We start from the raw sequence: 27,702 nt of genomic DNA on the forward strand, positions 1-27,702 counted from the left end.
AAGTACTCAGCATGTGTGGGAACTCCTTCAAGACTGTTGGAAAAGTATTCCAGGTGAAGCTGGTCGAGAGAATGCCAAGAGGGTGCAAAGCTGTCATCAAGGAAAAGGGTGGCTACTATGAAGAATCTCAAATATAAAATACATTTAACACTTTTTTGATTACTACATGATTCCATATGTGTTATTTCATAGTTTTGTTGTCTTCACTTTTATTCTAAAATGTAGAAAATAAAGAAAAACCCTTGAATGAGTAGGTGTGTCCAAACTTTTGACTGGTACTATATATCAGCTCAATCAGAAATTAAGTGTCAAGTGCGGTATTATCTATTGCTGATTGGATTGAATCCCGGCCTGAAACCTGCATCTGAGTGTGAGAGGTGTCACTACAAACCCTGGTTCGATCCCGGGCTGGATCCCGGCCGTGATGGGGAGTTCCATAGCGCGGCACACAATTGGCCCAGCATTGTTCGGGTTAGGGGAGGCCTTCATTGTAAAATAAGAATTTGTTCTTAATACATTGGCGCAAATACTGTAATAGATGTTGGATATGCGTATTTATTTCTTCTCCAGCTAATTTCTTGGATTAGCAACATGTAACAAAGTGGACATACTGATATGACATACAATTCCCAGCGAATTAAAATTCAGAGACATTATTTATCATTTCACCAGTTGGTCATTTTATTTATTTTCAGCAATAACACCAAATGTATTTCTATTGTCTTTTTCGCTTGCTATCTTGGGAGATGCGTTTGAATTGTAAACAATGAAAATGATCAAATACATTTCAGAAAACTCCTGACAAGCAGTGTATGACTATAACAATACATGTCATCTTATAGCTTTGAGTCTCTCATATTTACATAGATACAGCCAGGTTCCAGCTCAACACAAGTGAAACCTCTTGTTTTTTTCTGTTTTTTTTTCTTTATTTTCTTAAAGAATTATATGTACATCCTTAACCCCTAGCTGCCTGCTGCCAGGGTACACAGTTAGAATGACTTACTTAATTCATGTGTCTATTCTTGATTAATTACTTAAACTGTAAATCAACTTTATAGCAGAATTTTGCAGCACAACTCTTACAAATAAAGTGTATAATACAGAGCTCAAGACATTGTCTTTCGGATAGAAATGGGGGGAAAAAAAGGAAAATAAACAAAAACATATTGCACTTAAAGCCAGGACAGCGGTGGACCTGGTTTGTGGTTCGGGGAAGGGAGAGCTTTCATCTGAGTGCAATGGGTGAAGCATCCAGCAAGATATCTAAATAAATAGGCAGACCTTTGTACAGGTGAAGCGTTTGTTTTCTTTATTATGTCTATGAAAAGAGCAACCTCCCAACCGTATTGCTCAGTATACTTATGGAGTGCAGGTTTGAACTTAAAACGATACAAAAAAAACACATTTTATGTGTAATAACAAAAATGAATAACAATAAAAAAAATCAAGCTTGGAAGCTTCATAGTCAAGTGCCTTAATGTCCTGAGAATGCTGCCTCGTTGAGTCTAGGTGGCGCTACAATGAATTGCTTATCAGAACACAGTCAAGTGTTGCTTCTCTTTTTTTCGACGGTCTTTGGAAACAGGCAGCAAGTCTTTTCGAGTTAGAGTGGCACATCTCTGCTTTTGCAGTTTTGGTCCGTTCCGTTGTTGATATTTTTCCAGCTTTCTCTCTCTCTCTCTTTTCCCTCTGTTCCTCAGTGTCTTTTGCTGTATGATTTGGATGAATGCGACAAGGTGAGACCCTGTGAGAGAATGCTGAGCAGAACAGATGCTGACTGTGCTTGAGAGAGTTGTGTTTCACCGTGAACAGAAAAGAAAGAAGATGCAAAACCAGACAAAAAAGCGGCCTTTCGTCCAGTCATCCAGACATTGATCCAGCTATCACGTTTCTCCCTTTTCTCGCAAGCCCGTTTAGAAATGGTCATTGTGAGACATTGAGAATCTAGGACAAAACAAACCTTTGCGTCGTACCAACAGCATTTGAACTGGCTCTAAAGGAGGAGGAGGATGGGGGGTGTAAAACAAAAAGAAGGAAAATATCAACAAAAGCGCCAAAACAGTACCGGACTGTCTTCATGTCTGCGGAGGTTTCAGCACCCCATCCTTTCTACAGTACGTCCGGACAAACCAACGTATATCGTTATGAACCTCAGACAGTGATCAATAATCAATGAGAGTGATCAGAGAAGCGTCCAGCAGTCACGACTTGACCAGCTGTCTTGACTGGGCTCTCCTCTCCATCCATCCACCATCGGTCCGTCATCATGGTCGTTGTGGAAACAACATCCCCCTCAATGCCACAGCCTAGCTTTCTGTCTCTCTCACACCCAAATTATAGTGGGACAGGAAGATGGCAGAAACAAAACAAAACAGCGAACGTATAAAAAGAATCAACACCCCTGCTTTCAAGTCAATGTTTTCTCTCTTTCGTCGTTGTCTCTCACTTTCTCTCTCGATCTCTGTGTGTTTACGACGATGAGGAGGTGGACGTGGTGCTGGCCTTCTTCTGGTTGACTAAGTCCATGTAGAGTTCTGAGCGGAGGAAGCGGGGGTATGAGTCCTTCTCCATCAGGCCATATATCCTGCGCTGGGCCAGGTCGAAGCAGGAACGCGTCACGTTCTGAAGGTTGTCCTTGGTGTGCTCTCGGGTGTACGAGTCCAAGTTCACCTGAGAAAGGGAACGAGGGAAGGAGGGAAGGGAAGAAGCAGCAGAGCAGGTTAGTTTTAGTGCTACTGACAACTGGTTCCAGTTGTTGGGGCTGATTTGTGACTTGAAGTTTCCACCTGGCTCTCCAGGTTTGAAACAAAAAGGGAAAGGGGAAAAGTGAGGGAGTCTATTTGGTGCGTGTCAGGTGGCCAAAGAAAGCCAGTTTGTCTGGAATGATCTCACGTCCTCTCCAGCTCACTTGTTCCCTTGTGGGAGCACCTTCTGACAGGCATTACACATTCATCACCTAACATCTTTAGCAGGGGAACAATGCTGCAGAGGCCGGCCAAAAATCACTGCTTTTTCTATTTACAGCAGGAACAAGTTCATTCATGGCCTAGTTTCTGTCAGGCAGGAGTTAGAAGGGGACATTCGAAAAAGGCTGAATCAAGTCAAGTGAGGTTGTAATTAGAGAACACTATCTTAATTGAGGGGCCGCTGACTAAGTCTTTTCCAGTAAGTCAAAGTAAACAATATGGAAAATGGAAATGGAGAGCTCATTTAGGTATAAACATTGCCTAATGGCTGGAGAGGGTAAATGACAGTTTAATGGTATTTTCCGCCATCCTTTGTGGGTACGGGTCTGTGTTTGTATGGGGATTGCTTCTCACCTCTTTACAAGACTGGATGGCGATGTATTCAGCAAATACTTTCTTGGCTTTGGACGCCATCTTGGATTGCGACTTAATCTTTTTGTAATCCTCGCATGCTAGCCAGAATTCCAGATTCTCTTCGCTGAACTCTGTGCGCAGGAAAGCTCTGAACGCTGCCAGGCCATCTGAAAGGAAGATGAAAGACAGAGGTGTGGGTTAGTGGATGTGACTGGAGAGCCATGGCAACACAGCGGCATCTCTCTCAATGTGGGAGACTACCTAAAATAGCACGGTAGCCAAGTCCATTGAATCACGCTGTTAAAAAGGGTAATACTAAAGCCAGCATGCAGTCACCTGACACACCTATCCAGTCACCTCTGAGACACATATCCAGTCACCTCCCATATGCAACAATTATCCAGCATCACCCCACTGACCCTACACTATACTCTGTTACTTTTTCCTGTCATCGACACCAGTAATTGGAATGCCTTTTTCAATGTCGTCTCTGAACAAAGAGAAGCCTTTCTTGTTCTTAGGTGGAGTCAGTTTGCTTGTCAATACATTTCTGTTGATTTGGCTATTGAGATTGGTGTTTTTAATTACTTAAGGAAAAGCCATCAGCAGCGTAAGAATAGCAGGAAGCAGATTCCCACCCTGCCTGGTCGCCCACACCTTTCCGTTCACATGAACCCCCTTGGGGAGATAACATTAAACTGAGAGCAAAGGGAGGAAAAGAAAGGGATTCATGTGTTGTCTCAATAAAGTGTTGTTCCGCTAAGAGGGGGAGTTGAACAACCAACCTCACAGCACTCAGACCAAGGCTATGAATTATGGAAGAATATAAATATAGGAACACTACTCTGAAGCATTCTCTCCCTCTCTCTATCAGCCACCTAGCCTATAATCTGGTCGCTCTCCCCATACACTAATGCATGGTTCTATTCATCCACTGGGATTAGTGGGAGAGCTGCAGCAGAGTGCCTCAACAGACTGTCCATTCACTGCAGGCGTGCAACAACTCACACACACACTGAATTCACATCGCAAAAGCAACAAGCACAAGCAAGGCATGCATACTTAATGCACGTCAATATGAGCATATTTACAACCCGTACCAGACACCACCCCCCAAAACACATGCACATTGTTCCTTATTTATAATCAATGCAATTGTTCCCCATGCTTCAGTTCAACTTAAACCAGATACACATTGGACCATATGGCAATCAACCCAGATGGGCATAAGTCATTTCCTTTATCCCCCTGGGTTAGATTGATTAGATGGATGGAGAGAATAAAGAAGGAGAAGAATAAGAAGGAAAGGCAAACTTACATTTATGGGCCAGCAGCTTGTCCAGAGATTCCCCCCATTTGAGTGCCTCCTCCGGGGTGGGCCTGCAAATGAAAGCGGAGCGGTTCTTTAGCAAGCCCATCTCTGCCAGGTTTCTCATAGTGTGACCCATCCGAAGCTCTGTGCTCCACTGTACTGCAATGGACTGGTAAGGAGCGTCAGTGTGGTCCTTTGGCTAGTCCTCTGTTCAATTACTATTTCTTCTTCTTATTCTCTCTTTCTTTGTTTTTCTCTCTTTCACACTCTCTGGCACTCTGGGGCTGTGTGTGAGCGAGCGTGTGTGAGTGGATATGAGTGTGTGTGCCTAAAACTGTCTAACTTCCTCCACTAGACTACTCATCTTATACTCCCTCTCACTGCAGCTCGGGAGGCAGGGAGGGGAGGGACTAAGCCGGCCAATGGGGAGAGGGTTTGAACCTGAGGGTTCACCCCCTAGCTTTTATGCCCGCCCCTTGCTTCCCTCATTCGCTCTGCTCTCTGATAGAGGATAAACTTATTTTCCTTCAACACATCTGCAGCCTTATTGACATGGCAACAGAGGAATATAGGACCCAGCCATTTGAATCCATTCTAATAATACTACATGCAGAGACACTACTGGTTCTTTGTTATCATTTTCTACCTTATTATTATAATATTTTTACATCAGTTACTGTTGCAACTGGCTCCGTGAATAAATTATCTCTCTCTCTCTGTGGACAAAACATCTATGTCTCTCTCTACAACATTGCATGATACAGTATAATGTATGACTGACTACTTTCACATACGCAAAAAAAATGGACCTCCTGCTCGCTCTGTTACGGTTGCTGGGCGATATTTATTACATGATGCACGCTTGAATTTAAATAGCAGTTGAGTAGATGCAGCTTGTGTTCAAGCGAGCATACTCTAAAGACGCAATGGCAGACTATACATTAGACATACACTAGCCATTGTACGGGACCAGGATCCATTTTGTCATTCAAACTAGCCAAATAGCTACAGTATAAATACAGTATAGAAATATATATGTAACCATGGATATTGACTGGACCTATCGCTCTGTTACAAGAGTTCACCCATCACTGATCCATCAACATTTCACAATGTTGCAACTCAAAATCAACCACCAGACCACATACATGAAATCTAATACAGATACACTCTCTGAAACATTCTCTATTTAAACAGATAGAAATAGGAACATAATATAACTATATGGCTGCCTTTACCAAAGCCATAACATCTACCTAACCTGTAACGGCAATCACAGTGCTTTACAAGCGCTTCTTCACAGTGCCAAGTAGTCTGTCTCTCTGAGCCAAGTCATCACCAGCTGGGGTGGGACCCAGAATGCGGGCATGTGACAAACACACACGACAAACACACTGACAAACACACATAGCTACACATAGCTACACACACAAAAAAAACTCACTTTACTGACTTCAAGGACTTGTCGAATTTTCCAGCTGGGTTGCTTCCGGGAGACTCATTCCTCCTCCTCAGGAAAGCAAGCCGGTTCTTCATGTCTTTGGCCCTGAGTATGGGAAGGACAGAGAGAAAGAAAGAAAGAAAGAAAGAAAGAAAGAAAGAAAGAAATGGAGAGAGAAAAACAGAGAAAAATGAAGAAAGAGATGTGGAGAGACCAAGTGGGAAGAAGGGGGTTGAGTCTTCCAGAAATTAAAAACAAAACAATGAAATCCAAGTCATGGTAAACACAGCTCAAGTTTAAAGACAAACTCCAGCGGTTCAGATCAGTTCCATATGCTCAAAATCAGAAGAGGGAAAAAGTGCCAGGGCTGTATACATTTCAGACTTCAGCAGGATATTCAAGTGCAGTAGAGTAGAGTGGTGTCCAGTGGAAGTTACAGCACAGTGACAGCAAGTATCTCTCCCTCTCCGTTGTCAATGTCTTCTTTCAATATCTCTCTCTTCTAGTTCTATCCCTGGCAGGTCCTTGTGCAGGGAGTGAGTGAATCTGGCAGTGAAGGAGGAGAGACTTACTCCTCTGAGCGATCACACCATTCTCCAGGTGCCGAAAGGGACCCTGAGAGGGAGATAACCCAGGGCCGGGGCCCTAGGGACGGGACACGGTGCACAGCTGCACCCCCTCCACCTCCATCACCCAAACTATACCCCCCACCATCAACAACACCCTGCATCTCCCTTTCCCATCACCATCTCCCCAGAGACCCTAGTCTTCCATGCTTTCCAACAATCCCTGGCTGGCTCCTGACTCCTCCCTCTGACCTCACATGCTTCCTCAAAGGGACATGACCCCACACGATTCCCATTTACTGGTTGATTTCCACTGTGTATTAGTTATTAGCTCACGCGCGAACACGCCGCTGTCCTAGTCACTGTCAGCTGGCCTTATGCCACCAAGAGCCCCAGTGAGACCACCAAACCCAAAAAAGCATTTAATTTTTGGAGCCTGAAAACGCACACACATTCAGTATAAATGCTAACACACACACATTTAAACACACACATGCATACTGTACCCATGTACACCCTCACCCTCACCCTCTCTCTGCCAGTATCCAAAGGCCCTCTCCGTGCACCTGATCATGTGGGTTTTCCAGCCATAAAAAAATACAAAAATAAAAAACATGTCCTCAAGCTGAGGCTGGTTAGAGTGTTATTGTCTCCTCGTGGCGAAGCTTCTGGAAGTGGCTCTGAAGGAATTCTAGACAGAACTTCTTCTCCCCTCTCCTATCTCTTCAGCAGGATGGGAGAGAGAGAGAGAGAGAGAGAGAGAGAGAGAGAGAGAGAGAGAGAGGGACCATGTGCAACCCCCTCCATCGCGTCCCCCTGACACCGGATGTCTCTGCATTCCTCACTGAGCGAGATCAGGAAATTGATTGTAAAAATAAAAAAAGGCAGACCTCAAGGAATGTGAACAATCTTTTTCTAAAATCCTGTTGCTGATTAGTGTGTATTTTTTTAGGGCTATCTGGGTGACAGGCTTAGCAGCCATTGTGATTCATCTAAAAACAGAAGGTGATCTTTAACAAGGCACCATAAAAGGTTATAGGTGTTGCAATGGGCATGATTTTAATATTCCAGAGTAGGGCTGCATGAAACCATGCTCTATCCAGATGAGGAGCTAGCTCTAGTGTGAAGTGAAATTGGGTTGTTTGATGTGGTGAAAAACATTCAACTCTACCTCTGGCACAGTTTTTCTCTCGACAACCCAGTCACCAGTCTGAGGTCAGCACACTACCTCAAATAAAAAGCTGTTTTAGAAAGGCATAAAATCATCATAGAGAAGTGGAATGTATTTGATTGCTCTGTTTTTAGCGTCCATCGCCATTTGGCTTATAACTAACTATGTGAGGTTAAAGCCGAATAGGGGTGCCATGCCAACATATGTGAGAAAAGGGACTCGTTTTTTAGGAGCGCTGGCAAATATTTGCAAGCCTAATGATACCATTTATTATGCATGTCTGGTTTCAATACAACTTGAGTGAACTACGCTGGGCCAGGCTGGGTGGAAATCTATGACAGGGCTGTGAACACTGGTCAGTGAGAACTGGGAGAGGGATCTGAATTCACAACTCTACATTGCCACTTTCTGGCTGGATTAGTGTACTACAGAGATATGGCCCTCCATTCTCAACATGTTAATGTACTGTGGCAGAATAATTACTAATAACATTCAATTGTTTGGTTTTAAAAGATGATGACAGTAAAAATCCCCTTCTGATTTACAAATCTCACAATTCTTGGGAGGAATAAACTACACTATAGTGATGAAAACTACAGTAAAATGTGATTTTGCTTAAAAGACCATCCTACAATCCATTCAAACCATCTCAATATTTCAGTAGTTGAATAGCCTACTTGTTTGTGTAAATGCCATTCTATAATCCTATGCCATGAGTCTATACGTGTTATTGAGAGCCAAGCACATATGAGGCTGCTAAAACGTGACTTAGGCTGAGGCAGTGATAAGGAGGTTACACACATGGCAGCTCTCTGGCCACGGCCATCTATCACATTGTGCTTCTGTGATTATTAGCTCATACACTGGGCCTGAGGGGCTGAGGGCTACAGCAAAGGCCAGTATCAGAGTCCCCATCCAGCACAGGGAAGACAACACAGCCACACATCCACACAGCCACAAAGGGCAAGCAGGGGACACATTCTACACAGCTCAGTTAGCTTGTTCACCACACAGCTGGGTGTCGTCAGGCCTCCTGCCCCCAGGCTTGCTACCCCAAGAAAACAAACAACCTGCTGGGAGAACAACTAGTACTGCAAAAAGGTGAAGGGGCAAGAGGGGATCAAGGAAATGTGAGAAGAGACAGAGAGAGAGAGAGAGAGAGAGAGAGAGAGAGAGAGAGAGAGAGAGAGAGAGAGAGAGAGAGAGAGAGAGAGAGAGAGAGAGAGAGAGAAAGAGACAGAGAGAGACAGAGAGAGAGAGAGAGGAGAGAGACAGAGAGAGAGAGAGAGAGAGAGAGAGAGAGAGAGAGAGAGAGAGAGAGAGAGAGAGAGAGAGAGAGACAGAGAGAGAGAGAGAGAGAGAGAGAGAGCAGAGACAGAGAGAGAGCAGAGAGAGAGAGAGAGAGAGAGAGAGAGAGAGAGAGAGAGAGAGAGAGAGAGAGAGAGAGAGAGAGAGAGAGAGAGAGAGAGAGAGAGACAGAGAGAGAGAGAGAGAGACAGAGAGACAGAGAGAGAGAGAGACAGAGAGAGAGAGAGACAGAGAGAGAGAGAGACAGAGAGATTGTCTGCTCTCCTTGTCTCATCTCTTTGTCTCCTGCATTTAACCCGCAAACCCTCTCCCACCACTCCTAACTCTGCATAACATACCCCGGCTACAGAGCTAATCGCCCACCCACCAGCGGCAGTGGAAGACGTTATGTGTGTTCCTCTCTTCATTAAACATAGCCCTAACCCTGACAGGGCAATCTGCTTCAAAAATGGCAACATCCCTCTATGGGAGATGCTCTCTAATCCCATCCATCCAGAAAATACTTCTGTTACCTCCCATGTTCCCTATCTGCCAGGCAGAGACGTGTGTGTGTGCGTACTTGTGTCCGTGTAGAGGGGGCTGGAGGGTCTTTGTCGCTGCAATTATCTCAGGTCTTCGTGTTATTCCCACTTCTCCTGGCTCACATTAGAGACAGTAATAGCCTCTCTCCAAGCTAATACTGGTACCGTGAAACTGGGCCACGCTCCCAGGGATCTCTAGCTAGCTAGGCACTAAGAACTCAAGGGGAGAGCTGGAGCGCTGGGGAGGTGCAGAGAGACACACTGCAAATGTACTGTAGATGTGCTAGAGTGTGACTGTCTGACTGACTAACAACCACGGGGGCTACAGGGGGCATGTCAACACCAACAATAGATCACATTGCGAGATAAAGAACTGCATTGATGTACTAGAAATGTGCAACAACAAAGTAATAACATAAGTACTTTACACATGGGTACTATACTAAGTACTACTGAAGTATTTGGGGGTACCTGTACTTTACAATTTAAATAATTGACAACTTTTACTTTTCACTACATTCCTAAAGAAAATAACAAACGTTTTACTCCATACACTTTCCTTAGCACCCAAAAGTATTCATTACAGGACAGGAAAATGGTCCAGTTCACGCACTTATCAAGAGAACATACGTAGAATGTATGCACACATGACTGTAAGTCGCTTTGGATAAAAGCGTCTGCTAAATGGCATATATTATTATTATTATTATAACATCCCTGGTCATCCATACTGCCTCTGGCGGACAAACTAAACACACATGCTTCATTTGTAAATTATGTCTGCGTGTTGGAGTGTGTCCCTGGCTATCCGTAAATAAATAAAAACAAGAAAAGTGTGCCGTCTGGTTTGATTAAAATAAGGAATTTGAAATTATTTGTATTTTTACTTTTGATACAGGATAAGACATTATTTTTTCAATTTTCTCCTAAAATGACATACCCAAATCTAACTGCCTGTAGCTCAGGACCTGAAGCAAGGATATGCTTATTCTTGGTACCATTTGAAAGGAAACAACTTTAAGTTTATGGAAATGTGAAAGGAATGTAGTAGAATATAACACAATAGATATAGTAAATATAATACAAAGAAAAAAAAACGTTATTTTGTATTTTTTTGTACCATCATATTTGAAATGCAAGAGAAAGGCCATAATGTATTGTTCAGCCCAGGTGCGATTTAGATTTTGGCCACTAGATGCCATCAGTGCATGTGCACAGTTTTAGACTGATCCAATGAACCATTGCATTTCTGTTCAAAATGTTGTATCAAGACTGCCCAAATGTGCCTAATTTGTTTATTAATAACTTTCATGTTCAAAATTGTGCACTCTCCTCAAACAATAGCATGGTATTCTTTCACTATAATAGCGACAGTAAATTGGACAGCGAAGTTAGATTAACAAGAATTGAAGCTTTCTGCCAATATCAGATATGTCTATGTCCTGGAATATATTGTTGTTACTTACAACCTCATGCTAATCGCATTAGCCTACGTTTGCTCAACCGTCCCGTGGACGGGACACCGATCCCGTTGAAGTCAAGTATATTTCAGCAATTAGATTTACAATTTGTTACTTAAAGCTGCAATATGTAACTTTTTGGGCTACGGACCAAATTCACATAGAAATAGCAGTTATCGGTCTGTCATTCACAGTTCATCAGGGTTGTTAAAACACAGTTGCTGTTGCTTTGAAGTGGATCCCTTATACATCCCACCTTCCTGTTCCACCCGGTGGCTCTGTTTCCCACGGTGTACTGGATCCCCTCTCCACACCTCCAGGCAGCCCCATCCACTAGAGCCAAGGGAAGGCGTAGAGGGTAAAGGGATAGGAGGTAACCTTTGGGCTTGTTTTTGCCTCGTCTGCCACTCTGGCTGTTTGCAGTAGATTATGTGCCTGGCCCTGCACCGTGTACACAGAACACACACATACCTCGGCTCTGTGTGTCTGTGTGTTTGTTTCAAGTTTTAATGTCACATGCACAAGTACAGTGATATGTCTTTCTTGCAAGCTCTAACCCCAACAATGCAGTAATCAATAGCAAAGTCATACTAAAAATAACAAGGTGTGTGTGTGTGTGCATGTGCGCGTCTGCATAACATGGCATAGCTGCACATGTCCCTGTTATTCCCCACTATGAGGACAACAACAACAACATGGAGATATCATGGAGCAAGGGACAGTAGGGTCCTCACGTTCTTGTACCACAGAGTAAATAAGAATGTGGGTTTCCAGAGTCGTTCTATGGCATAGAGGTAGACTGTTTAAAACAGAGCAGGCAAACACACTGGGACAGAAATGTGCTTTTGCACGAGCTCCTGAGAGCATCTGAATTCTGTCTGGAAATATAGTAGTACATTCTTTTCTAACCAAGGCAAATGCTGAACGTAGAAATGTTCCTACATTGTTCAGTATATATAAGTCAACACAGCACAGACCCGTCCCCTCTTAACTGAGCCATCTGCCAAATGTAAATCTAAATGATCAACATTACCCACCTAAAAAACCACAGAGACCACATAAGAAATCCAGGCCAATTATTAAAAGACAAGGCCAATCTTTAGCTACAAGTTGAAGTCTCCTCAAAATAGTTTTAATCACACGGGAGTCCTCTCACCCAGCGACTGGCAAATGAGATTCAGAAGAGAGGTCAGCTGGCCTCCTAACAGCTTTTCAGTAGTACCCCACAGAGCCTAAAACATCATCTCCCTCCTTCTCTCCCTCCCTCTCCCTATTCCTTCCTAATGCAGCAGAGAGCACACAGAGCATACTACCCATGGGTTCCAACTTCTTACCTTTCCAGGTACTTCTCCGAGAAGTCAACCATAGCGGGGAACATGGGCACAAGTCTTTAGGGTCCTGTGTGTAGTCCTGTGTGTATAGTGTGTGTGTCAGAGCGTCAGAGCGCTGTGCTCGGGGCAGGGGTAATTCAGTTGTCACATTCCTCTAACCCGGAGAGGCTCTGCTGTAGCTTTATATAGTCCAGGGGCCAGGGGAGGCGGGCTCAAGGCTCACCCAATCACAAGGTGCTATTCTGAGAGGATGGTGCTGCATTCTATCTAAGCCCGAACAAGCCTGGGTTTTATGGGGTAGGAAATGCTTTCATTTTCACAAATATATAATCACTTAATAGCTACTACTGTTACAACTACACCTGTTACTGCTATTACCTCTGCAACAGCAATTAGTAAACTCTCTAATACTAGACTATTACGAATGCTGCAACAACTAATATTGACCTTGTAGAACTCACTATTACTACTACTACAGCAATATGACATCCATCTTCACTATCATTAGTAGACATAACTAGAGATGACTCAAAAATCGAAAATCCATTTCCACCATTTTATTTTTGTTCCTGTCATGTAGCACAACAACAGGTGAGGTGGATATTATACTAGCACATCTGGTGTAATGTTATCCTTTCATCTGGTGTGTGTGTGTGTGTGTGTGTGTGTGTGTGTGTGTGTGTGTGTGTGTGTGTGTGTGTGTGTGTGTGTGTGTGTGTGTGTGTGTGTGTGTGTGTGTGTGTGTGTGTGTGTGTGTGTGTGTGTGTGTGTGTGTGTGTGTGTGTGTGTGTGTGTGTGTGTGTGTGTGAAAGCGCGCGCGTGTGTGTATGGAGTGGAGAGGAATGAGAGAAAGAGGGAGAGGGGGCTAGGTGAGGAGATAGTGGCCTGTCTAGTAGCCTGCCTGGATAAAGGCCATACCTACTCAGCATTAAACTCAGATTCCCTCTTACAAACTTTGTCTAGAATTCAATCAAATATGCTCTTCAAAAAGCTTCACATTCCGCTTCCTGAGACTCCTAATGTTTCAGCTACAACAGATTCTCGCTATAGGCCATCCAAAAACCAGGTGTCACCACTCTGTGTCTGCATAAACTTAACACAGGTACTGTATGACTGATAACTCCTGCTCCCTCCCCACTTATAATCCCCTACTGGCCAGTATCTAGCACGGTCAACCGGTGTGAGCTACAACAACCACCTCAAAGCAGACACTAAGGCTATGCCACAGTCACCATTTAGCCCTTACCCAGCACCATTCATTAATACTTATTAGCCAATTAACAGTCCAAGCTTAACGTCCATTATAGTCTTGAATAGCAGAGTATTAAATACCAGTAAACATTGTTGCAATTGTTTTCCATTCCACAAAGAGTTCAAACATCAAGTTGCACTCGCATTGAGCCCATATTGCATAGTTTTCCTAAAACCAATCTCAAAACCAATCTCATGTGTTGATTTTCTCCCTACGTACATAAGTGGAAATGTGTGTTAAACATTGGGCTTTAAGGGTTCTACAGACCTTACGTAAACTACGCATATCACAAAATGGGCGGCTCATTGTAGAACATAGTCCTGCTTACATGGCAGGTGTTGCTATATCAACAGACTTTTGCACAGATTCAAATCTGTGACTCTAGGGAGAGTTCATTACGCTGTTTTGGGGGCAGTATTGTGTCGGCAATGAAGCTCTTGCTTGGAAAAAAGTATGTGAACCCTTTAGAATTACCTGGACATCTGAATAAATTGGCCTTAAAATGTTATCTGGTCTTCATCTAACTCACAACAATAGACAAACACAGTCTGCATAAACGAATAGCACACAAACAATTATAATTGTCCATGTCTCAATTGAACACACCGTGTAAACATAAACAGTGCAGGTTGGGAAAGTATGTGAACCCTAGGATTATTCTTAACCTCATTGAGCATTCTGCGCTGTGCTCTTGCAGTCATCTTTGCAGGTTGGCCACTCCTAGGGAGAGTAGCAACAGTGCTGCAATTTCTCCATTTATAGACAATTTGTCTTACTGTGGACTGATGAACATCAAGGCTTTTAGAGATACTTTTGTAAACCTTTCCAGCTTTAAGCAAGGAAACCATTCTTAACCTTAGGTCTTCTGAGATCTCTTTTCTTTGAGGCATGGTTCTTCTCAGGCAATGCTTCTTTGTAAAGTGACTGTTCCACTGGATGTCATAAGGTGAATGCACCAATTTGTAAGTCGCTCTGGATAAGAGCGTCTGCTAAATGACTTAAATGTAATGTAAATGAATAGCAAACCCAAAAATGTTTATGGGGCAGGGCAGCTCTAACCAAAATCTCCAATCTCGTCTCATTGATTCGACTCCAGTTAGCTTTTGGTAAAGTCATTAGCCTAGGGGCTCACATACTTTTTCCAACCTACACTGTGAATGTTTAAATTAAATAAATGTATTCAATATAGACAAGAAAAATACAATAATGTGTGTGTTATTAGTTTAAGCATACTGTGTTTGTACAATGTTGTGACTAAATGCAGAAATCCAGGTTCATCCAAAAGGTTCACATAATTTTTCTTGAAATAGGCTGTGCATCTAAAGTAGAATTTTGCATTGATAACTAAATATAATCTCAGCGACTGTTTAAACAATGAAAGGTATTTTATTGAGAAGTAAAATGGTAAAAACGCTTGTAGCCACGGTCCTTCTGATATGAAGCTCTATTGTTATCTGATGGAACTGAACACATTGAAGCAGCATATTAAACTGGGATAATATTGTAAGTCACACTAGCAAGTATAACAATATTGCTAGGGCATATTATTTAATAATAAATCTGATTGTTTCACATGGAGGTGTGGAAAACTAAAGGCAAGCTAGCTTGCTATGCTTTTGTCAGGCTCAAGTCAGTTAGCTACTGCTAGCAAGGGATGACGCCTCTTCCTTGCTTTCACCCCAAATGAGAAGACAATAAAAAATACTAAAACACGGCCCATGTTAAACAAAAGGCGTGCATTGATCCAAATAAATCTGACTCCATCCAAGTGCACACACACACACACACACGGTAAATGACGGCCTTTAGGGGGTCTTTGAGCCACAGGAATGATCTACAGCTTTGTATCCTGACCTGGCCTCCTACGTATGTAGGACGACTGAAGGTTGCATAGTGTATACACTCTTTGGTGATTGGACCAGGAGTAAGATCATGAGGAGATAAAGTCTGGAAAGGTTCAAGACACATACGGAGGCCCAGAAGGGATGGTTGAGAGGTCTTCACCAAGGAAGGGGGGAGGAATGAAAGACAGAGCCAGGGGGGGGAAGAAGGAGCATGATTTACAAAGACAAGGCTTCAGGTTTCAGACTGAACTCGGTCTCCTGGTAAAAGAAAACAATGGAGAAAGTGAAATCTGATGGATGGATGTGAAAAGGAGAGATAAAGAATACCTGTTAAAGAAGGGGTCATGGGGTAGTAGGGACAGGTGCAGTTTACAGCTACATAGTTGAGTAACTCAATAGATTGTCACGGGTTCGAATAAAGGACATTGTAGATTCATCTTGAGCAAAGTGCTTAATCAAGGTAGTATATGTAGCACACACTAACTGGAAACATGTAAGAGATATAACTGTGATTACCCTAAGGAAAATACTCCTGTAACCCTAACCCAACACAATTCAATTGTAATCCAGCCGTTGTACACGTCAATCCCCAGGTTCAGCAATATCCTCCCTACCTATGCTTTTGGGAAATTACTCAAAAGCAACAACTCTACTCTGCTTTGTTGTAACCCGCTGCGCTGTAACCCACATATGCCTGATGGTGTAAGTGACTGCATATACTGTTTTACATGATTATTCCCCACATCTGGCGTGTCACGTTCTAACTTCCCGGAGCTCCATCTCATACTGAATAGGCTGGGGTATCAGCCGGTAGAGAGGACCAGATACCCGAGACAGCATACACAGGTACTGGATGTTGTCGACTGGTGTCCCGCTAGCGCCTATCCCTATCCCTATTAACTAGGCGTAAATATTGAGAATATAGATTGGAATTAGGTCAGTCACATTTGGCTCAATTGAGGCTAGACAGAAAATTCTAAATTGGAAAAACCTCCAAGAGAAGACAACAATAGACATCCACTCAACATGCACATATGTAGGATTTAAATTGATCAGTATTTTGTTGCTGAGACTTTTCCTGCAAAGCAAGAAATGAATACGTGAATACGTGAGTTTTAAAAAGGCTTATAAATTCTGTAGGCTTATAAATTCTATTGAAAAATGTATCAACACTTACAAAAATGTCCATTAATTATAATTCACATTTCCTGATGCTGCAGGGTTATTTTTCTGCTATAGCAATCTGGCTCAAATTAAGATCCTACATCTGTAGACTCATTTCAGAGGAAGTGTGACATTGAGGTGACACTTAAGGACTTGGGAACAGACACTTTAGTCACACACACACACACACACACACACACACACACACACACACACACACACACACACACACACACACACACACACACACACACACACACACACACACACACACACACACACACACACACACACACACACACACACACACGTAGGAGGTGTGGTACATCCCTCTCAACAACTGCACATTTACATTCTCAAACTCTCAGCTGCATAAACAGACTATCCTGGGGCATTCAAAAAGTGGCGAGGGATACCAAAATGTGTCAAGTAGTGACTTATGTCATTAACATCTAAACTGAAAATACATTACACTGTATTTACTTAATGATTATGTTCAAATGTGGCTTTTGACGCTTCTGATTTTAATTTTCATCAGCTGTTGATATGCTGAGTAGCTATCAGCATTCAGGCTGAGCAGCCATTTTAAATGGATATTGTCCTCTGGCTGTGAATTCTCCTTTCGTCTCCATGTGATAGTGTGAAGAAGGCTCAATCAACAGCTGATGAATCACTGAGGCGATAATGGCACAGGATTTGACAACACATACAGTGCATTCGGAAAGTATTCCGAAGACCCCTTGACTTTTTCCAAATTTTGTTACGTTACAGCCTTATTCTAAAAATGATAAAATAGTTTTTTCCCCTCATCAATCTACACACAATACCCAATAATGGCAAAGTGAAAACAGGTTTCTATAATTCTTTGCAAAGGTATAAAACAGAAAAGCAGAAATACCTTATTTACACAAGTATTCAGAGCTCAGGTGGAGCCTGTTTCCATTGATCATCCTAGAGATGTTTCTACAACTTAATTGTAGTCCACCTGTGGTAAATTAAATTGATTGGACATGATTTGGACAGGCACACACCTGTCTACTGTATATAAGGTCCCACAGTTGACAGTGCATGTTAGAGCAAAAACCAATCCATGAGGTTGAAGGAATTGTCCGTAGAGCTCTGAGACAGGATTGTGTCGCAGCACAGGTCAGGGGAACCAACATATTTCTGCAGCAATGTAGTTCCTCAAGAACACCTGTGGCCTCCATTATTCTTAAATGGAAGACGTTTGAAACCACCAAGACTCTTCCTAGAGCTGGCCACCCGACCAAACTAAGCAATCATGGGAGAAGAGCCTTGGTCAAAGACGTGACCAAGAACCCGACGAACACTTCGGGACAAGTCTCTGAATGTCTTTGAGTGGCCCAGCCAGAGCCCGGACAAGTACCCGATAAATCATCTCTGGAGAGACCTGAAATTAGCTGGGCAGCAACGCTCCTCATCCAACCTGACAGAGCTTGATAGGATCTGCAGAGAAGAATGTGTGAAACTCCCCAAATACAGGTGTGCCAAGCTAGTAGTGTCATACCCAAGAAGACTTAAAGCTGTAATCGCTGCCAAAGGTGCTTCAAACAAGTACTGAGTACAGGGTCTGAATACTAATGTAAACGTAATAGTTCCGTTTAAAATTTTTTTATACATTTGCAAAAATGTCCAAAAAACGTTTTTTTGCTTTGTTATTATGGCGTATTGTGTGTCGATTGATGAGGAGAAATAGCTATATAATCTGTTTTAGAATAAGGCTGTAAATTTGGAAAAAGACAAAGGGTCTGAATACTTTATGAATGCACTGTACACGCACCATCTTACATTTCATTAACAACAGGCCGTTAGGATAGAACATGACATTAAACATTTTAAACATATTTTTATGACCGTTTTTAATGAGTGCCACCCACAAAAAAGACTAGCCTACACAAAAAAGACTAGCCTACACAAAAAAGACTAGCCTACACAAAAAAGACTAGCCTACACAAAAAAGACTAGCCTACACAAAAAAGACTAGCCTACACAAAAAAGACTAGCCTACACAAAAAAGACTAGCCTACACAAAAAAGACTAGCCTACACACTTTTCACATGTAGCTTGTTATTGTCAGTCAATCAATGCAGCAGCACCGTCAGAGGCTCCATGTGGCGCATGTGAAGTGGGAGATTTCTAATCAATGCAAATGGATTTACAATTACAGAATTAAGTTGGCGAAAATGAGAAGCAGTAGGATACAATGTTCTCCCAACAATACAATGTTCTCCCTGTGCTGACACAACAGAGTACACCGCCTCTCCTGAGTCCTGACTCCACATTGAAGTAAAAAAACAAAACAAAAATGCTTCTTTAAACACTTGTATTTCGACTAGCTGGATAGATATAGATTCTATTTTTCAAATTGTGAAATCATTTCAAATGCCTATCTGACACCTCTGTTAAAAGTCTCTGGGAGAGTGAATGGCAAGTATGGGCTTGTGGCTTCAGCCATGTTTGATAGCCATGAGGCCATAGAATTAAGGCTAATGACATTGACATGAGGTGACACTGTACGCTGTATGCTGCAGGGTCATCCATGGACAGTATAAGAAAAACAATTATCGCATTACGCCACACTACCCCTACCGACAATGAACAAATAAACTCTTTGTCTTTGGATTATAAAGGTTAGCATAATAGAGCTACAGAAAATGAAAATGTGTATTTAGAGTTCATATCAGTCACAGCCAAGAATGGGAAACAAAATAATCCCACATTTTTAGCAGTGCAGACATTCTCTTATTCAACAGTGTTCATGGATCCAATTGACGTAAAATAGGGAAACTCCATAAAGCAGCATTGCTAATGCTAGTTTGATCAAATGTCTGCACTGCTAGAACACATGACATGGGATTCCCCATTCACAACACAAAGACATTCTCAATATTAACTACAAAGATAAGAAGAGAGGGGGTAAAACATAAAGACAGGAAACAGTAAATCAAAGGTTGTTTGGTTACTTACAGGTTCTTGGATTTCTTAGACTTCTTGGACCCGTCGGGGCCAACGTCACAGCTGCATGGGGATCCGGCGCTGAGCTGAAGGGAGAGTAGGGAGAGCACACACTGCATCATCCAGCCTCCCCAGTCACAGTAGAGATTGGCCCCTAGAGCCTCACACTGGGCCCCTAAAGCCACTAGTCCCTCCTGTGCCACTATCTCCTAGGCTAAAGTATGCATGGGGTGGAGGTAAAGGGTATCTAGTCCAGTCTGTAACACACACAGCCAGCTCCCCCTCTGGCTAATCCTCAACAGCACCCCAGCACATACTCCTATCGCCTCCGGGCCTCTCTCTGTGTGTGAATGTGTGGCTGATCGAGAGTGAATGCATGTGTGTGTGTGTGTGAGTGAGTGAGTGTGGCCTACGCTGTGCATGTGTGAGTATGTGTGAGAGAGTCAAGTTGTGTTTGTGTGTGAGTTTGTGTGTGAAAAGAGTGTGACACCAGTCTGGTAGCCCTGGCCCCAATTAAGCCTAAACCTAAACGATAGGCTCCAGTGTCACATTACACTTCCTGAGCCCCTCTGTCTCTGATTGGCTGAGAAAGAAAAGAGGGGGAGGAGTGGAAGAGGGGTCATTCTCTGGTAATCTGCTGGTCCGTGACTGTCCTGGGGGAGGTGGAGGTTTCTGTGTGTGTGTCTTTACGCACGAGCGTGCGTGCGTGCGTGCGTGCGTGCGTGTGTGTGTGTGTGTGTGTGTGTGTGTGGCTGTTATTGGACTGAAACAATAAGTGCTCATTGGGAACCCATTTCCCCATTAATTAGGTACAGTATAGTTTCTTTCCCCTGCCTGTGTCTCAAAGTGACAAATGAGAATAACAACAGACACGGACTAAAAAAGCACTTCATTGTTGCTATTGAACCAACAGTTGGCAAGGAGTTCACAGCCATTGAACCTGTGCTGTGTATATAGTTGAGGTCAGTGCCATCTTAAAACAAAATCAAAGTCAAACTGAAGCTGTAATGCCTCCTACCCACCTATTCAACAAATCCCAGTCTAAAGCACACATAATCTGTTTACTTGTATCCTGTGTAGTGTTTTGATCATAGCCAGAGTTCAGATACTGAGCTGGTGCGTTCCCTTGACACTGCTAAATGTGTCACTGAAAGTAGAGCTACTGAGATGCCGACCAAAACAACAAAAAGCTCCTGTAAACTAGCGTCTAAAGATCAACGTTATCTGCGTACACAGAAAATGACAAGTACTAACTATGAGGTATCTGCGATCAACAGATGGATATCTCTATTCCCTGTCGTGAAATCAATAGATTAGGGCCAGATTAATTTATTTCAATTGACTGATTTCCTCATACTGTATGAGCTGTAACCCAGTAAAATCGTTGAAATGTATATTTTTGTTCAATGTACATGTGTATGTATGTGTAGGTCATTAGTAGCCTCCTGTCCACCTCCAAGCCCCAGACGCTCAAGGCTGACAAACATACACAAACGCACGGACACACACACACACACATGCACATACACGCACTTGTGCAACGACCAGATCCCAATGAGGTCAGTAGGGTCAGCAGCAACATCAAAATAAAGTGTTTAATCTTAGTGTGGGAACATGAGAACCAGGGTGCCCGAGACCCCAGGGAGCTGTCTGCCAGGCTTTGCCCCAGTAACCAGAGAGGATGGGGGGGGATCAGGCCAACCCAGTCCTCCTGCTATTTACCCACAGGGTTTACTGTAGGAATAGCTAATCCAGAGGTCATAACTCCACATTACTGACCACAGACACAGGGGAATATAGTTTGCTTTTGCCTGCCACACACACACACACACACACACACACACACACACACACACACACACACACACACACACACACACACACACACACACACACACACACACACACACACACACACACACACACACACACACACACACACACACACACACACACACACACACACACACACACACACACACACTAGCCTTCAGCGGGGATCTCCAAATGAAGACACACGATGAGGTTCTAGCCATTGAGAGGAGGTCCTCATGTTACAGGTCCCTTCACACCATAAAGCACTCAACGCCAGGCTCATGTGACACTTTGAAACAACCCTCCAACTGCAATTAAGACCCATTACAACCTACAGGAACACATGGACTCCCTTCTATTGTGTCTCTTAAAGGGAATGTTTATGGGTTTCCTACTACATGTAACATGATCATTTGTAATGTAGGATGCTGTCTGGTGACGTGATGCAGACCTAGTTTAGGGCTGTGATGTCTTGCTGCCTTGAAGGTGTGTTGTTTTTCCTAAGATATTCATGGAAACATAACCTAAAACTACTTACTGACTGAATAGCTATAGACAGACTAAATAAAATAGCATGTTAAACCAGCCCTCACATTCTCATGTCAGATTTAGATGTTCATCCATGTTGCTCAAATGTCAAACTTTGAAGTTGTTCCAATTGTCAAATTCCGGACTGCTTAAGGATACTTTTAGGCATTAACTCTACATTTTTAAAGTAAGGGTCAGCGTTTGGGATAGGATTACAAAAAAATCGAGAACAACTACATCAAAAACGTTCTATTGCTGGATTCAAACGTGCAACTTTTGAAATCAGAGGCAGATGTTTAAGCCCATCCACCATGCCCTAGCAAAACCAAAATCAACTTGAAGTTAACAGTGTTCAATGTCACCCCTAGTGGCTGGTTTCCACATAATCTCCCAACGTCCTCAGATGGATGGACATCAAATACTGAATTGTATCATGGGTGATAAAATACTGTATACAATGCATTTGGAAAGTATTCAGACCTCTTGACTTTTACCACATTTTGTTACGTTACAGCCTTATTCTAAAATGGAATAAATAGCTTTTTTCCCCTCATCAATCTACACACAATACCCCATAATGACAAAGCAAAAACAGCGTTTTATACATTTTTGCAAATGTATAAATAAACAACAACTGAAATATCACAATTACATAAGTATTCAGACCCTTTACCCAGTACTCAGTGTTGAAGCACCTTTGGCAGAAATGACAGCCTCGAGTCTTAGGTATGACACTACAAGATTGGCACACCTGTATTTGTGGAGTTTCTCACATTCTTCTCTGCAGATCCTCTCAAGCTCTGTCATGTTAGATGGGGAGCATCGCTGCACATCTATTTTCAGGTCGCTCCAAAGATGTTTGACATTCAGAGACTTGTCCCGAAGGCACTCCTACGTTGTCTTGGTTGTATGCTTAGGGTCCTTGTTCTGTTGGAATGTGAGCCCAGTCTGAGGTCCTGAGCGCTCTGTACTTTGCTCCGTTCATCTTTCCCTTGATCCTGACTAGTCTCCCAGTCCCTGCCGCTGAAAAACATCCCCACAGCATGATGCTGCCATCACCATGCTTCACCATAGGGATGGTGCTAGGTTGCATCCAGGCGTGACACTTGGCATTCCAGCCAAAGAGTTCAGTCTTGGTTTCATCAGACCAGAGAATCTTGTTTCTCATGGTCTAAGAGTCCTTTTGGTGACTTTTGGCAAACTCCAAGCGGGCTGTTATGTGACTTTTACTGAGGAGTGGCTTCCGTCTGGCCACTCTACCATAAAGGCCTGATTGTTGAAGTGCTGCGGAGATGGTTGTCCGACTGGAAGGTTCTCCCATCTCCACAGAGGAACTCTGGAGCTCTGCCAGAGTGACAATTAGGTTCTTGGTCACCTCCATGACCAAGGCCCTTCTCCCACGATCACTCAGTTTGGAAGAGGAATTGTCTTGGTGGTTGCAAACCTCTTCCATTTGATAATGATGGAGGCCACTGTGTTCTTGGTGACCTTCAATGCTGCAGACATTTTTTTGTATTCTTCCACAGATCTGTGCCTCGAAACAATCCTGTCTCGGAGCTCTACGGACAATTCCTTCGACCTCATGGCTTGGTTTTTGCTCTGACATGCACTGTCAACAGTGGGACCATATATAGACTGGTGTGTGCCTTTCCAAATCATGTCCAATCAATTGAATTTACCACAGGTGGACTCCAATCAAGTTGTAGAAACATCTAAAAGATGATTAATGGAAACAAGATGCACCCTGCTCAATTTCGAGTGTCAAATGGTCTGAATACTTATGTAAATTTATTTTTTTACATTTGCAAAAAACATTTTCACTGTCATTGTGGAGATTTGTGTGTAGATTGATGAGGAAAAATATTATTTAATCAATTTTAGAATAAGGCTGTAACATAAAAAAAACATTCTGAATACTTTCCGATTGCACTGTATTTACTCTTTGTCGCACATACCTACATATAACCTGAATACCCACTAGATAGTAATGTTTTATATGACATAAGACAAAATTATCCATATTCTAACAATAAAAGTATTGATTTTAAGATTGAAATACAGGTATAACAATTGGAATTGGTGATCAATTGTCCATGTTCAAGTGTTAAAATAGTGAATCTCTGGCGTTCTCCATCACTTTAATTTCTGAAGTCTGTGAAGCATGAACCCCTCCCCAGCCCCTCACAGAGCAGTCTGCTCAGGACATAGGAACAACAGCAGGGTCAGATTCAGTCTCTATATATACTGTAACCCTGAGCCCCAATGTCTACACAGCAGTGGTCCACAGCAGAAACAAACTCTCACGTGCTCCACTGAGGACGGACACCAGTGGGCCTGCACCCCCAGGCCAAGGCGCTCAAAGCCAGAAACACACTGAAGGGCTGTGGGCAAGAGGTCTGATGGGTTGGGTCGATGGGGGGCTGATCGGCCGCAAACAATGCATATACAGTTAAACTCAGTTTTTCACAATTCCTGACATTTAATTCTAATACCCTGTCTTAGGTCAGATAGGATCACCACTTTATTTAAGAATGTGAAATGTCAGAATACTAGTAGAGAGAATGATTTCTTTCAGCTTTTATTTCTTTCATCACATTCCCAGTGGGTCAGAAGTTTACATAAACTCAATTAGTATTTGGTAGCATTGCCTACCTAAATCCACAAGCTTCCCACAATAAGTTGAGTGAATTTTGCCCCATTCCTCCTGACAGAGCTGTTGTAACTGAGTCAGGTTTGTAGGCCTCCTTGCTCGCACACGCTTTTTAAGTTCTGCCCACAAATTTTCTATAGGATGGGGGTCAGAGCTTTGTGATGGCCACTCCAATACCTTGACTTTGTTGTCCTTAAGCCATTTTGCCACAACTTTGGAAGTATGCTTGGGGTCATTGTCCATTTGGAAGACCCATTTGCGACCAAGCTTTAACTTCTTGACAAATGTCAGGTGTTTTGAAATTGCTCCCAAGGATGAACCAGACAAATTAAAACACAACATTTTTTTCTGAGGTCTTGGCTGATTTCTTTTGATTTTCCCATGATGTCAAGCAAAGAGGCACTGAGTTTGAAGGTAGGCCTTGAAATACACCCACAAGTACAACTCCAATTGACTCAAATGATGTCAATTAGCCTTTCAGAAGCTTCTAAAGTCATGACATAATCTTCTGGAATGTTCCAAGCTGTTTAAAGGCACAGTCAACTTAGTGTATGTAAACTTCTGACCCACTGGAATTGTGATACAGTGAATTATAAGTGAAACTATCTGTCTGTAAACAATTGTTGGAAAAATTACTTGTGCCATGCACAAAGTAGATGTCCTAACCGACTTGCCAAAACTATAGTTTGTTAACAAGAAATTTGTGGGGTGGTTGAAAAACAAGTCTTAATGACTCCAACCTAAGTGTATTTAAACTTCCGTCTTCAACTGTACATACTCACACTCATTTATGAAAATATCACATACACTGTTCACACTGCTATGCTTTATCTTGGCCAGGTCGCAGTTGCAAATGAGAACTTGTTCTCAACTAGCCTACCTGGTTAAATAAAGGTGAAATATTTGTATTTATTTTTTAAACAAGATGGCACTGACAGGGAAGGTCGACATCTCACGAGTTCCAAACTGACTTTGCTATTTAGTGACTTTTTTGTGTTTATTGAGAAGAAAAATACATCGGTAATGCTATTATCACATTTTACCGCCTAGCACTTAGGACATCAGATAGACAGTTACTAACCTCGATTTCAAAAGCAAATCCGACTCTGACTCAGCTGTTCCCTTGTTCACACCAGACCCTATTCCTTTGTTTCATGGGCTGGCGTCCTGGTGAGACTGAGACGAAGAGTAAATCAACCAACACGCCCCTCCGTTTTATTGGCAAATGTCCGGGCACTTGAGAATAAGATGGATGAGCTTCGTTCGAGAGTCTCCTGTCAGAGAGACTAGAAAACAACATTATTATATTCTTTGAAGATACTTGGCTGGCTGAATCTATGAACATAGAACTAAGTAGTTTCTCCATGTAGCGACACGATCGAACGACAGCTTTCTCGGCCAAGTCCAAAGGGGGAGGGTTGTGCCTCTTCATAAACAACAACTGGTGCTCTGATTTCAGTGTGAAAGAAATCTCAAGCTTTTTCTCACCTGATATAGAATTTCTCATGGTAAGCTACACAGCTTTTTATCTACCAAGAGAGCTCTCATCCATAATTATCACAACTTTCTACATCCCACCAGAAGCAAACACCACTTTGGCACTTACAAACTATATGGGACATAAACAAACAAGAAACTGCACATCCAGAGGCAGCGTTTCTTGTGGACGGAGACTTTAACACCAGGGGACTTAAAACCATGCTAAATCAATTCTACCAACATGTCTCCTGCACCACAAGGGGTGCTAAAACTCTAGACCACTTTTATTCTTCCCACAGTAATGCATATAAGTCACTCTCTCGCTTCGGCAAATCAGACCACAACTCTATCCTCCTGCTTCCACAACTCTATCCTCCTGTGCCAGAGATGCGCTCAATAAGGAAGTGGTCTGATGAAGCAGATACAAGGCTACAAGACTGTTTTGCAGGTACCGACTGGGACATGTTCCGGGATTCATCCATTGGAATTGAAGAGTTTACCACAGTCACGGGCTTAATCAATAAATGCATAGAAGACGTCTTCCCCACAGTGACCATATGAACGTATCCAAACCAAAAACCATGTATTATATGCAGTAACCACACTGGGATAAAGGCTAGAGCTACCGCTTACATGGAACAGGACACAGACATAGACATATACAAGAAAGCCCGCTATGACCGCCGATGAGACAAAAAAACATGAAAAGGGACGATATAGGAGAAAGGTGGAATCCTATTACACCGGCTCCGATACTCGTCAGATATGGGAGGGCTTGCAGTCAATAACGGACTACAAAAGGGAAACCCAGCTATGAGATGCCCAGTGACGCAGAACTCCCAAACGAGCTAAATGCCTTTTATGCTCACTTTGAAGAAAACAACACAGAGTCTTACATGAAAGCCCCTGTTGTCCAGATGACAGTGTGATCTCACTCTCTGTGGCCGATGTGAATAAAACTTTTAAACAGGTAAACACCTGCAAGGCCGCCGGGCCAGACAGAATAGCATTCTCAGAACCCACACACAGACATAACACACAAACACCCCCCCCCCCCACATTTACTTTCACACTCATCATATGCTGATGCTACTCTGTTTTTTATTTAAATATTTTTATTTATTCTGATGCCTATTCACTTTACCCTGCCTTTATATACAGATCTACCTCAAATACCTTGCACTGCTGCACAGTGATATGGTACTGGTACTCCCTGTATATAGCTTAAAAAATATAAAAAAATATATGCCATTCAGCAGACGCTTTTATCCAAAGCGACTTACAGTCATGTGTGCATACATTCTACGTATGGGTCCCGGGGATCGAACCCACTACCCTGGCGTTACAAGCGCCATGCTCTACCAACTGAGCTACAGGAGGACCATAGCTTCATTCTTGTGTTACCCTATTCTTCTTTTGTTTAACTCTGCATCATTGGGAACGGCTTGTAAGCAAGCATATTGATTGACACACACGTGATGTAGTTCAGAACATCAGCTGGCAGTCACACCACTGGCTTGTTGTTCCCCGATAACAGAGAGCTGGGATATGGCATGAGTGG

General features: G+C 42.8%; 1 protein-coding gene across 19 annotated transcripts in view; it reads right to left on the reverse strand.

The window, feature by feature from the left end:
• Positions 1–656: 656 nt before the first annotated feature.
• Positions 657–27,702, reverse strand: part of LOC124048947 (regulator of G-protein signaling 3-like) — a 221,153-nt gene continuing 194,107 nt past the window's right edge. For 10 of the 19 annotated variants that reach the window (XM_046370144.1, XM_046370141.1, XM_046370145.1 and 7 more), the window contains 5 exons: positions 19,682–19,755; positions 6,080–6,181; positions 4,642–4,703; positions 3,324–3,490; positions 657–2,673 (listed from right to left, as the gene is read on the reverse strand). In XM_046370144.1, coding sequence (XP_046226100.1) covers positions 2,473–2,673; positions 3,324–3,490; positions 4,642–4,703; positions 6,080–6,181; positions 19,682–19,755 — 606 coding nt within the window. In that variant the 3' untranslated portion in view covers positions 657–2,472. Of the gene's footprint in view, positions 2,674–3,323; positions 3,491–4,641; positions 4,704–6,079; positions 6,182–6,451; positions 7,144–7,170; positions 7,380–12,436; positions 12,602–19,681; positions 20,145–25,743; positions 25,881–27,702 lie in introns of those variants that run through there. The other 9 variants (XM_046370156.1, XM_046370142.1, XM_046370151.1 and 6 more) reach the window with 9 other exon arrangements.

Source organism: Oncorhynchus gorbuscha, linkage group LG11 (assembly GCF_021184085.1).
Source record: "Oncorhynchus gorbuscha isolate QuinsamMale2020 ecotype Even-year linkage group LG11, OgorEven_v1.0, whole genome shotgun sequence".
In the NCBI taxonomy this organism is placed as follows: Eukaryota; Metazoa; Chordata; class Actinopteri; order Salmoniformes; family Salmonidae; genus Oncorhynchus; species Oncorhynchus gorbuscha.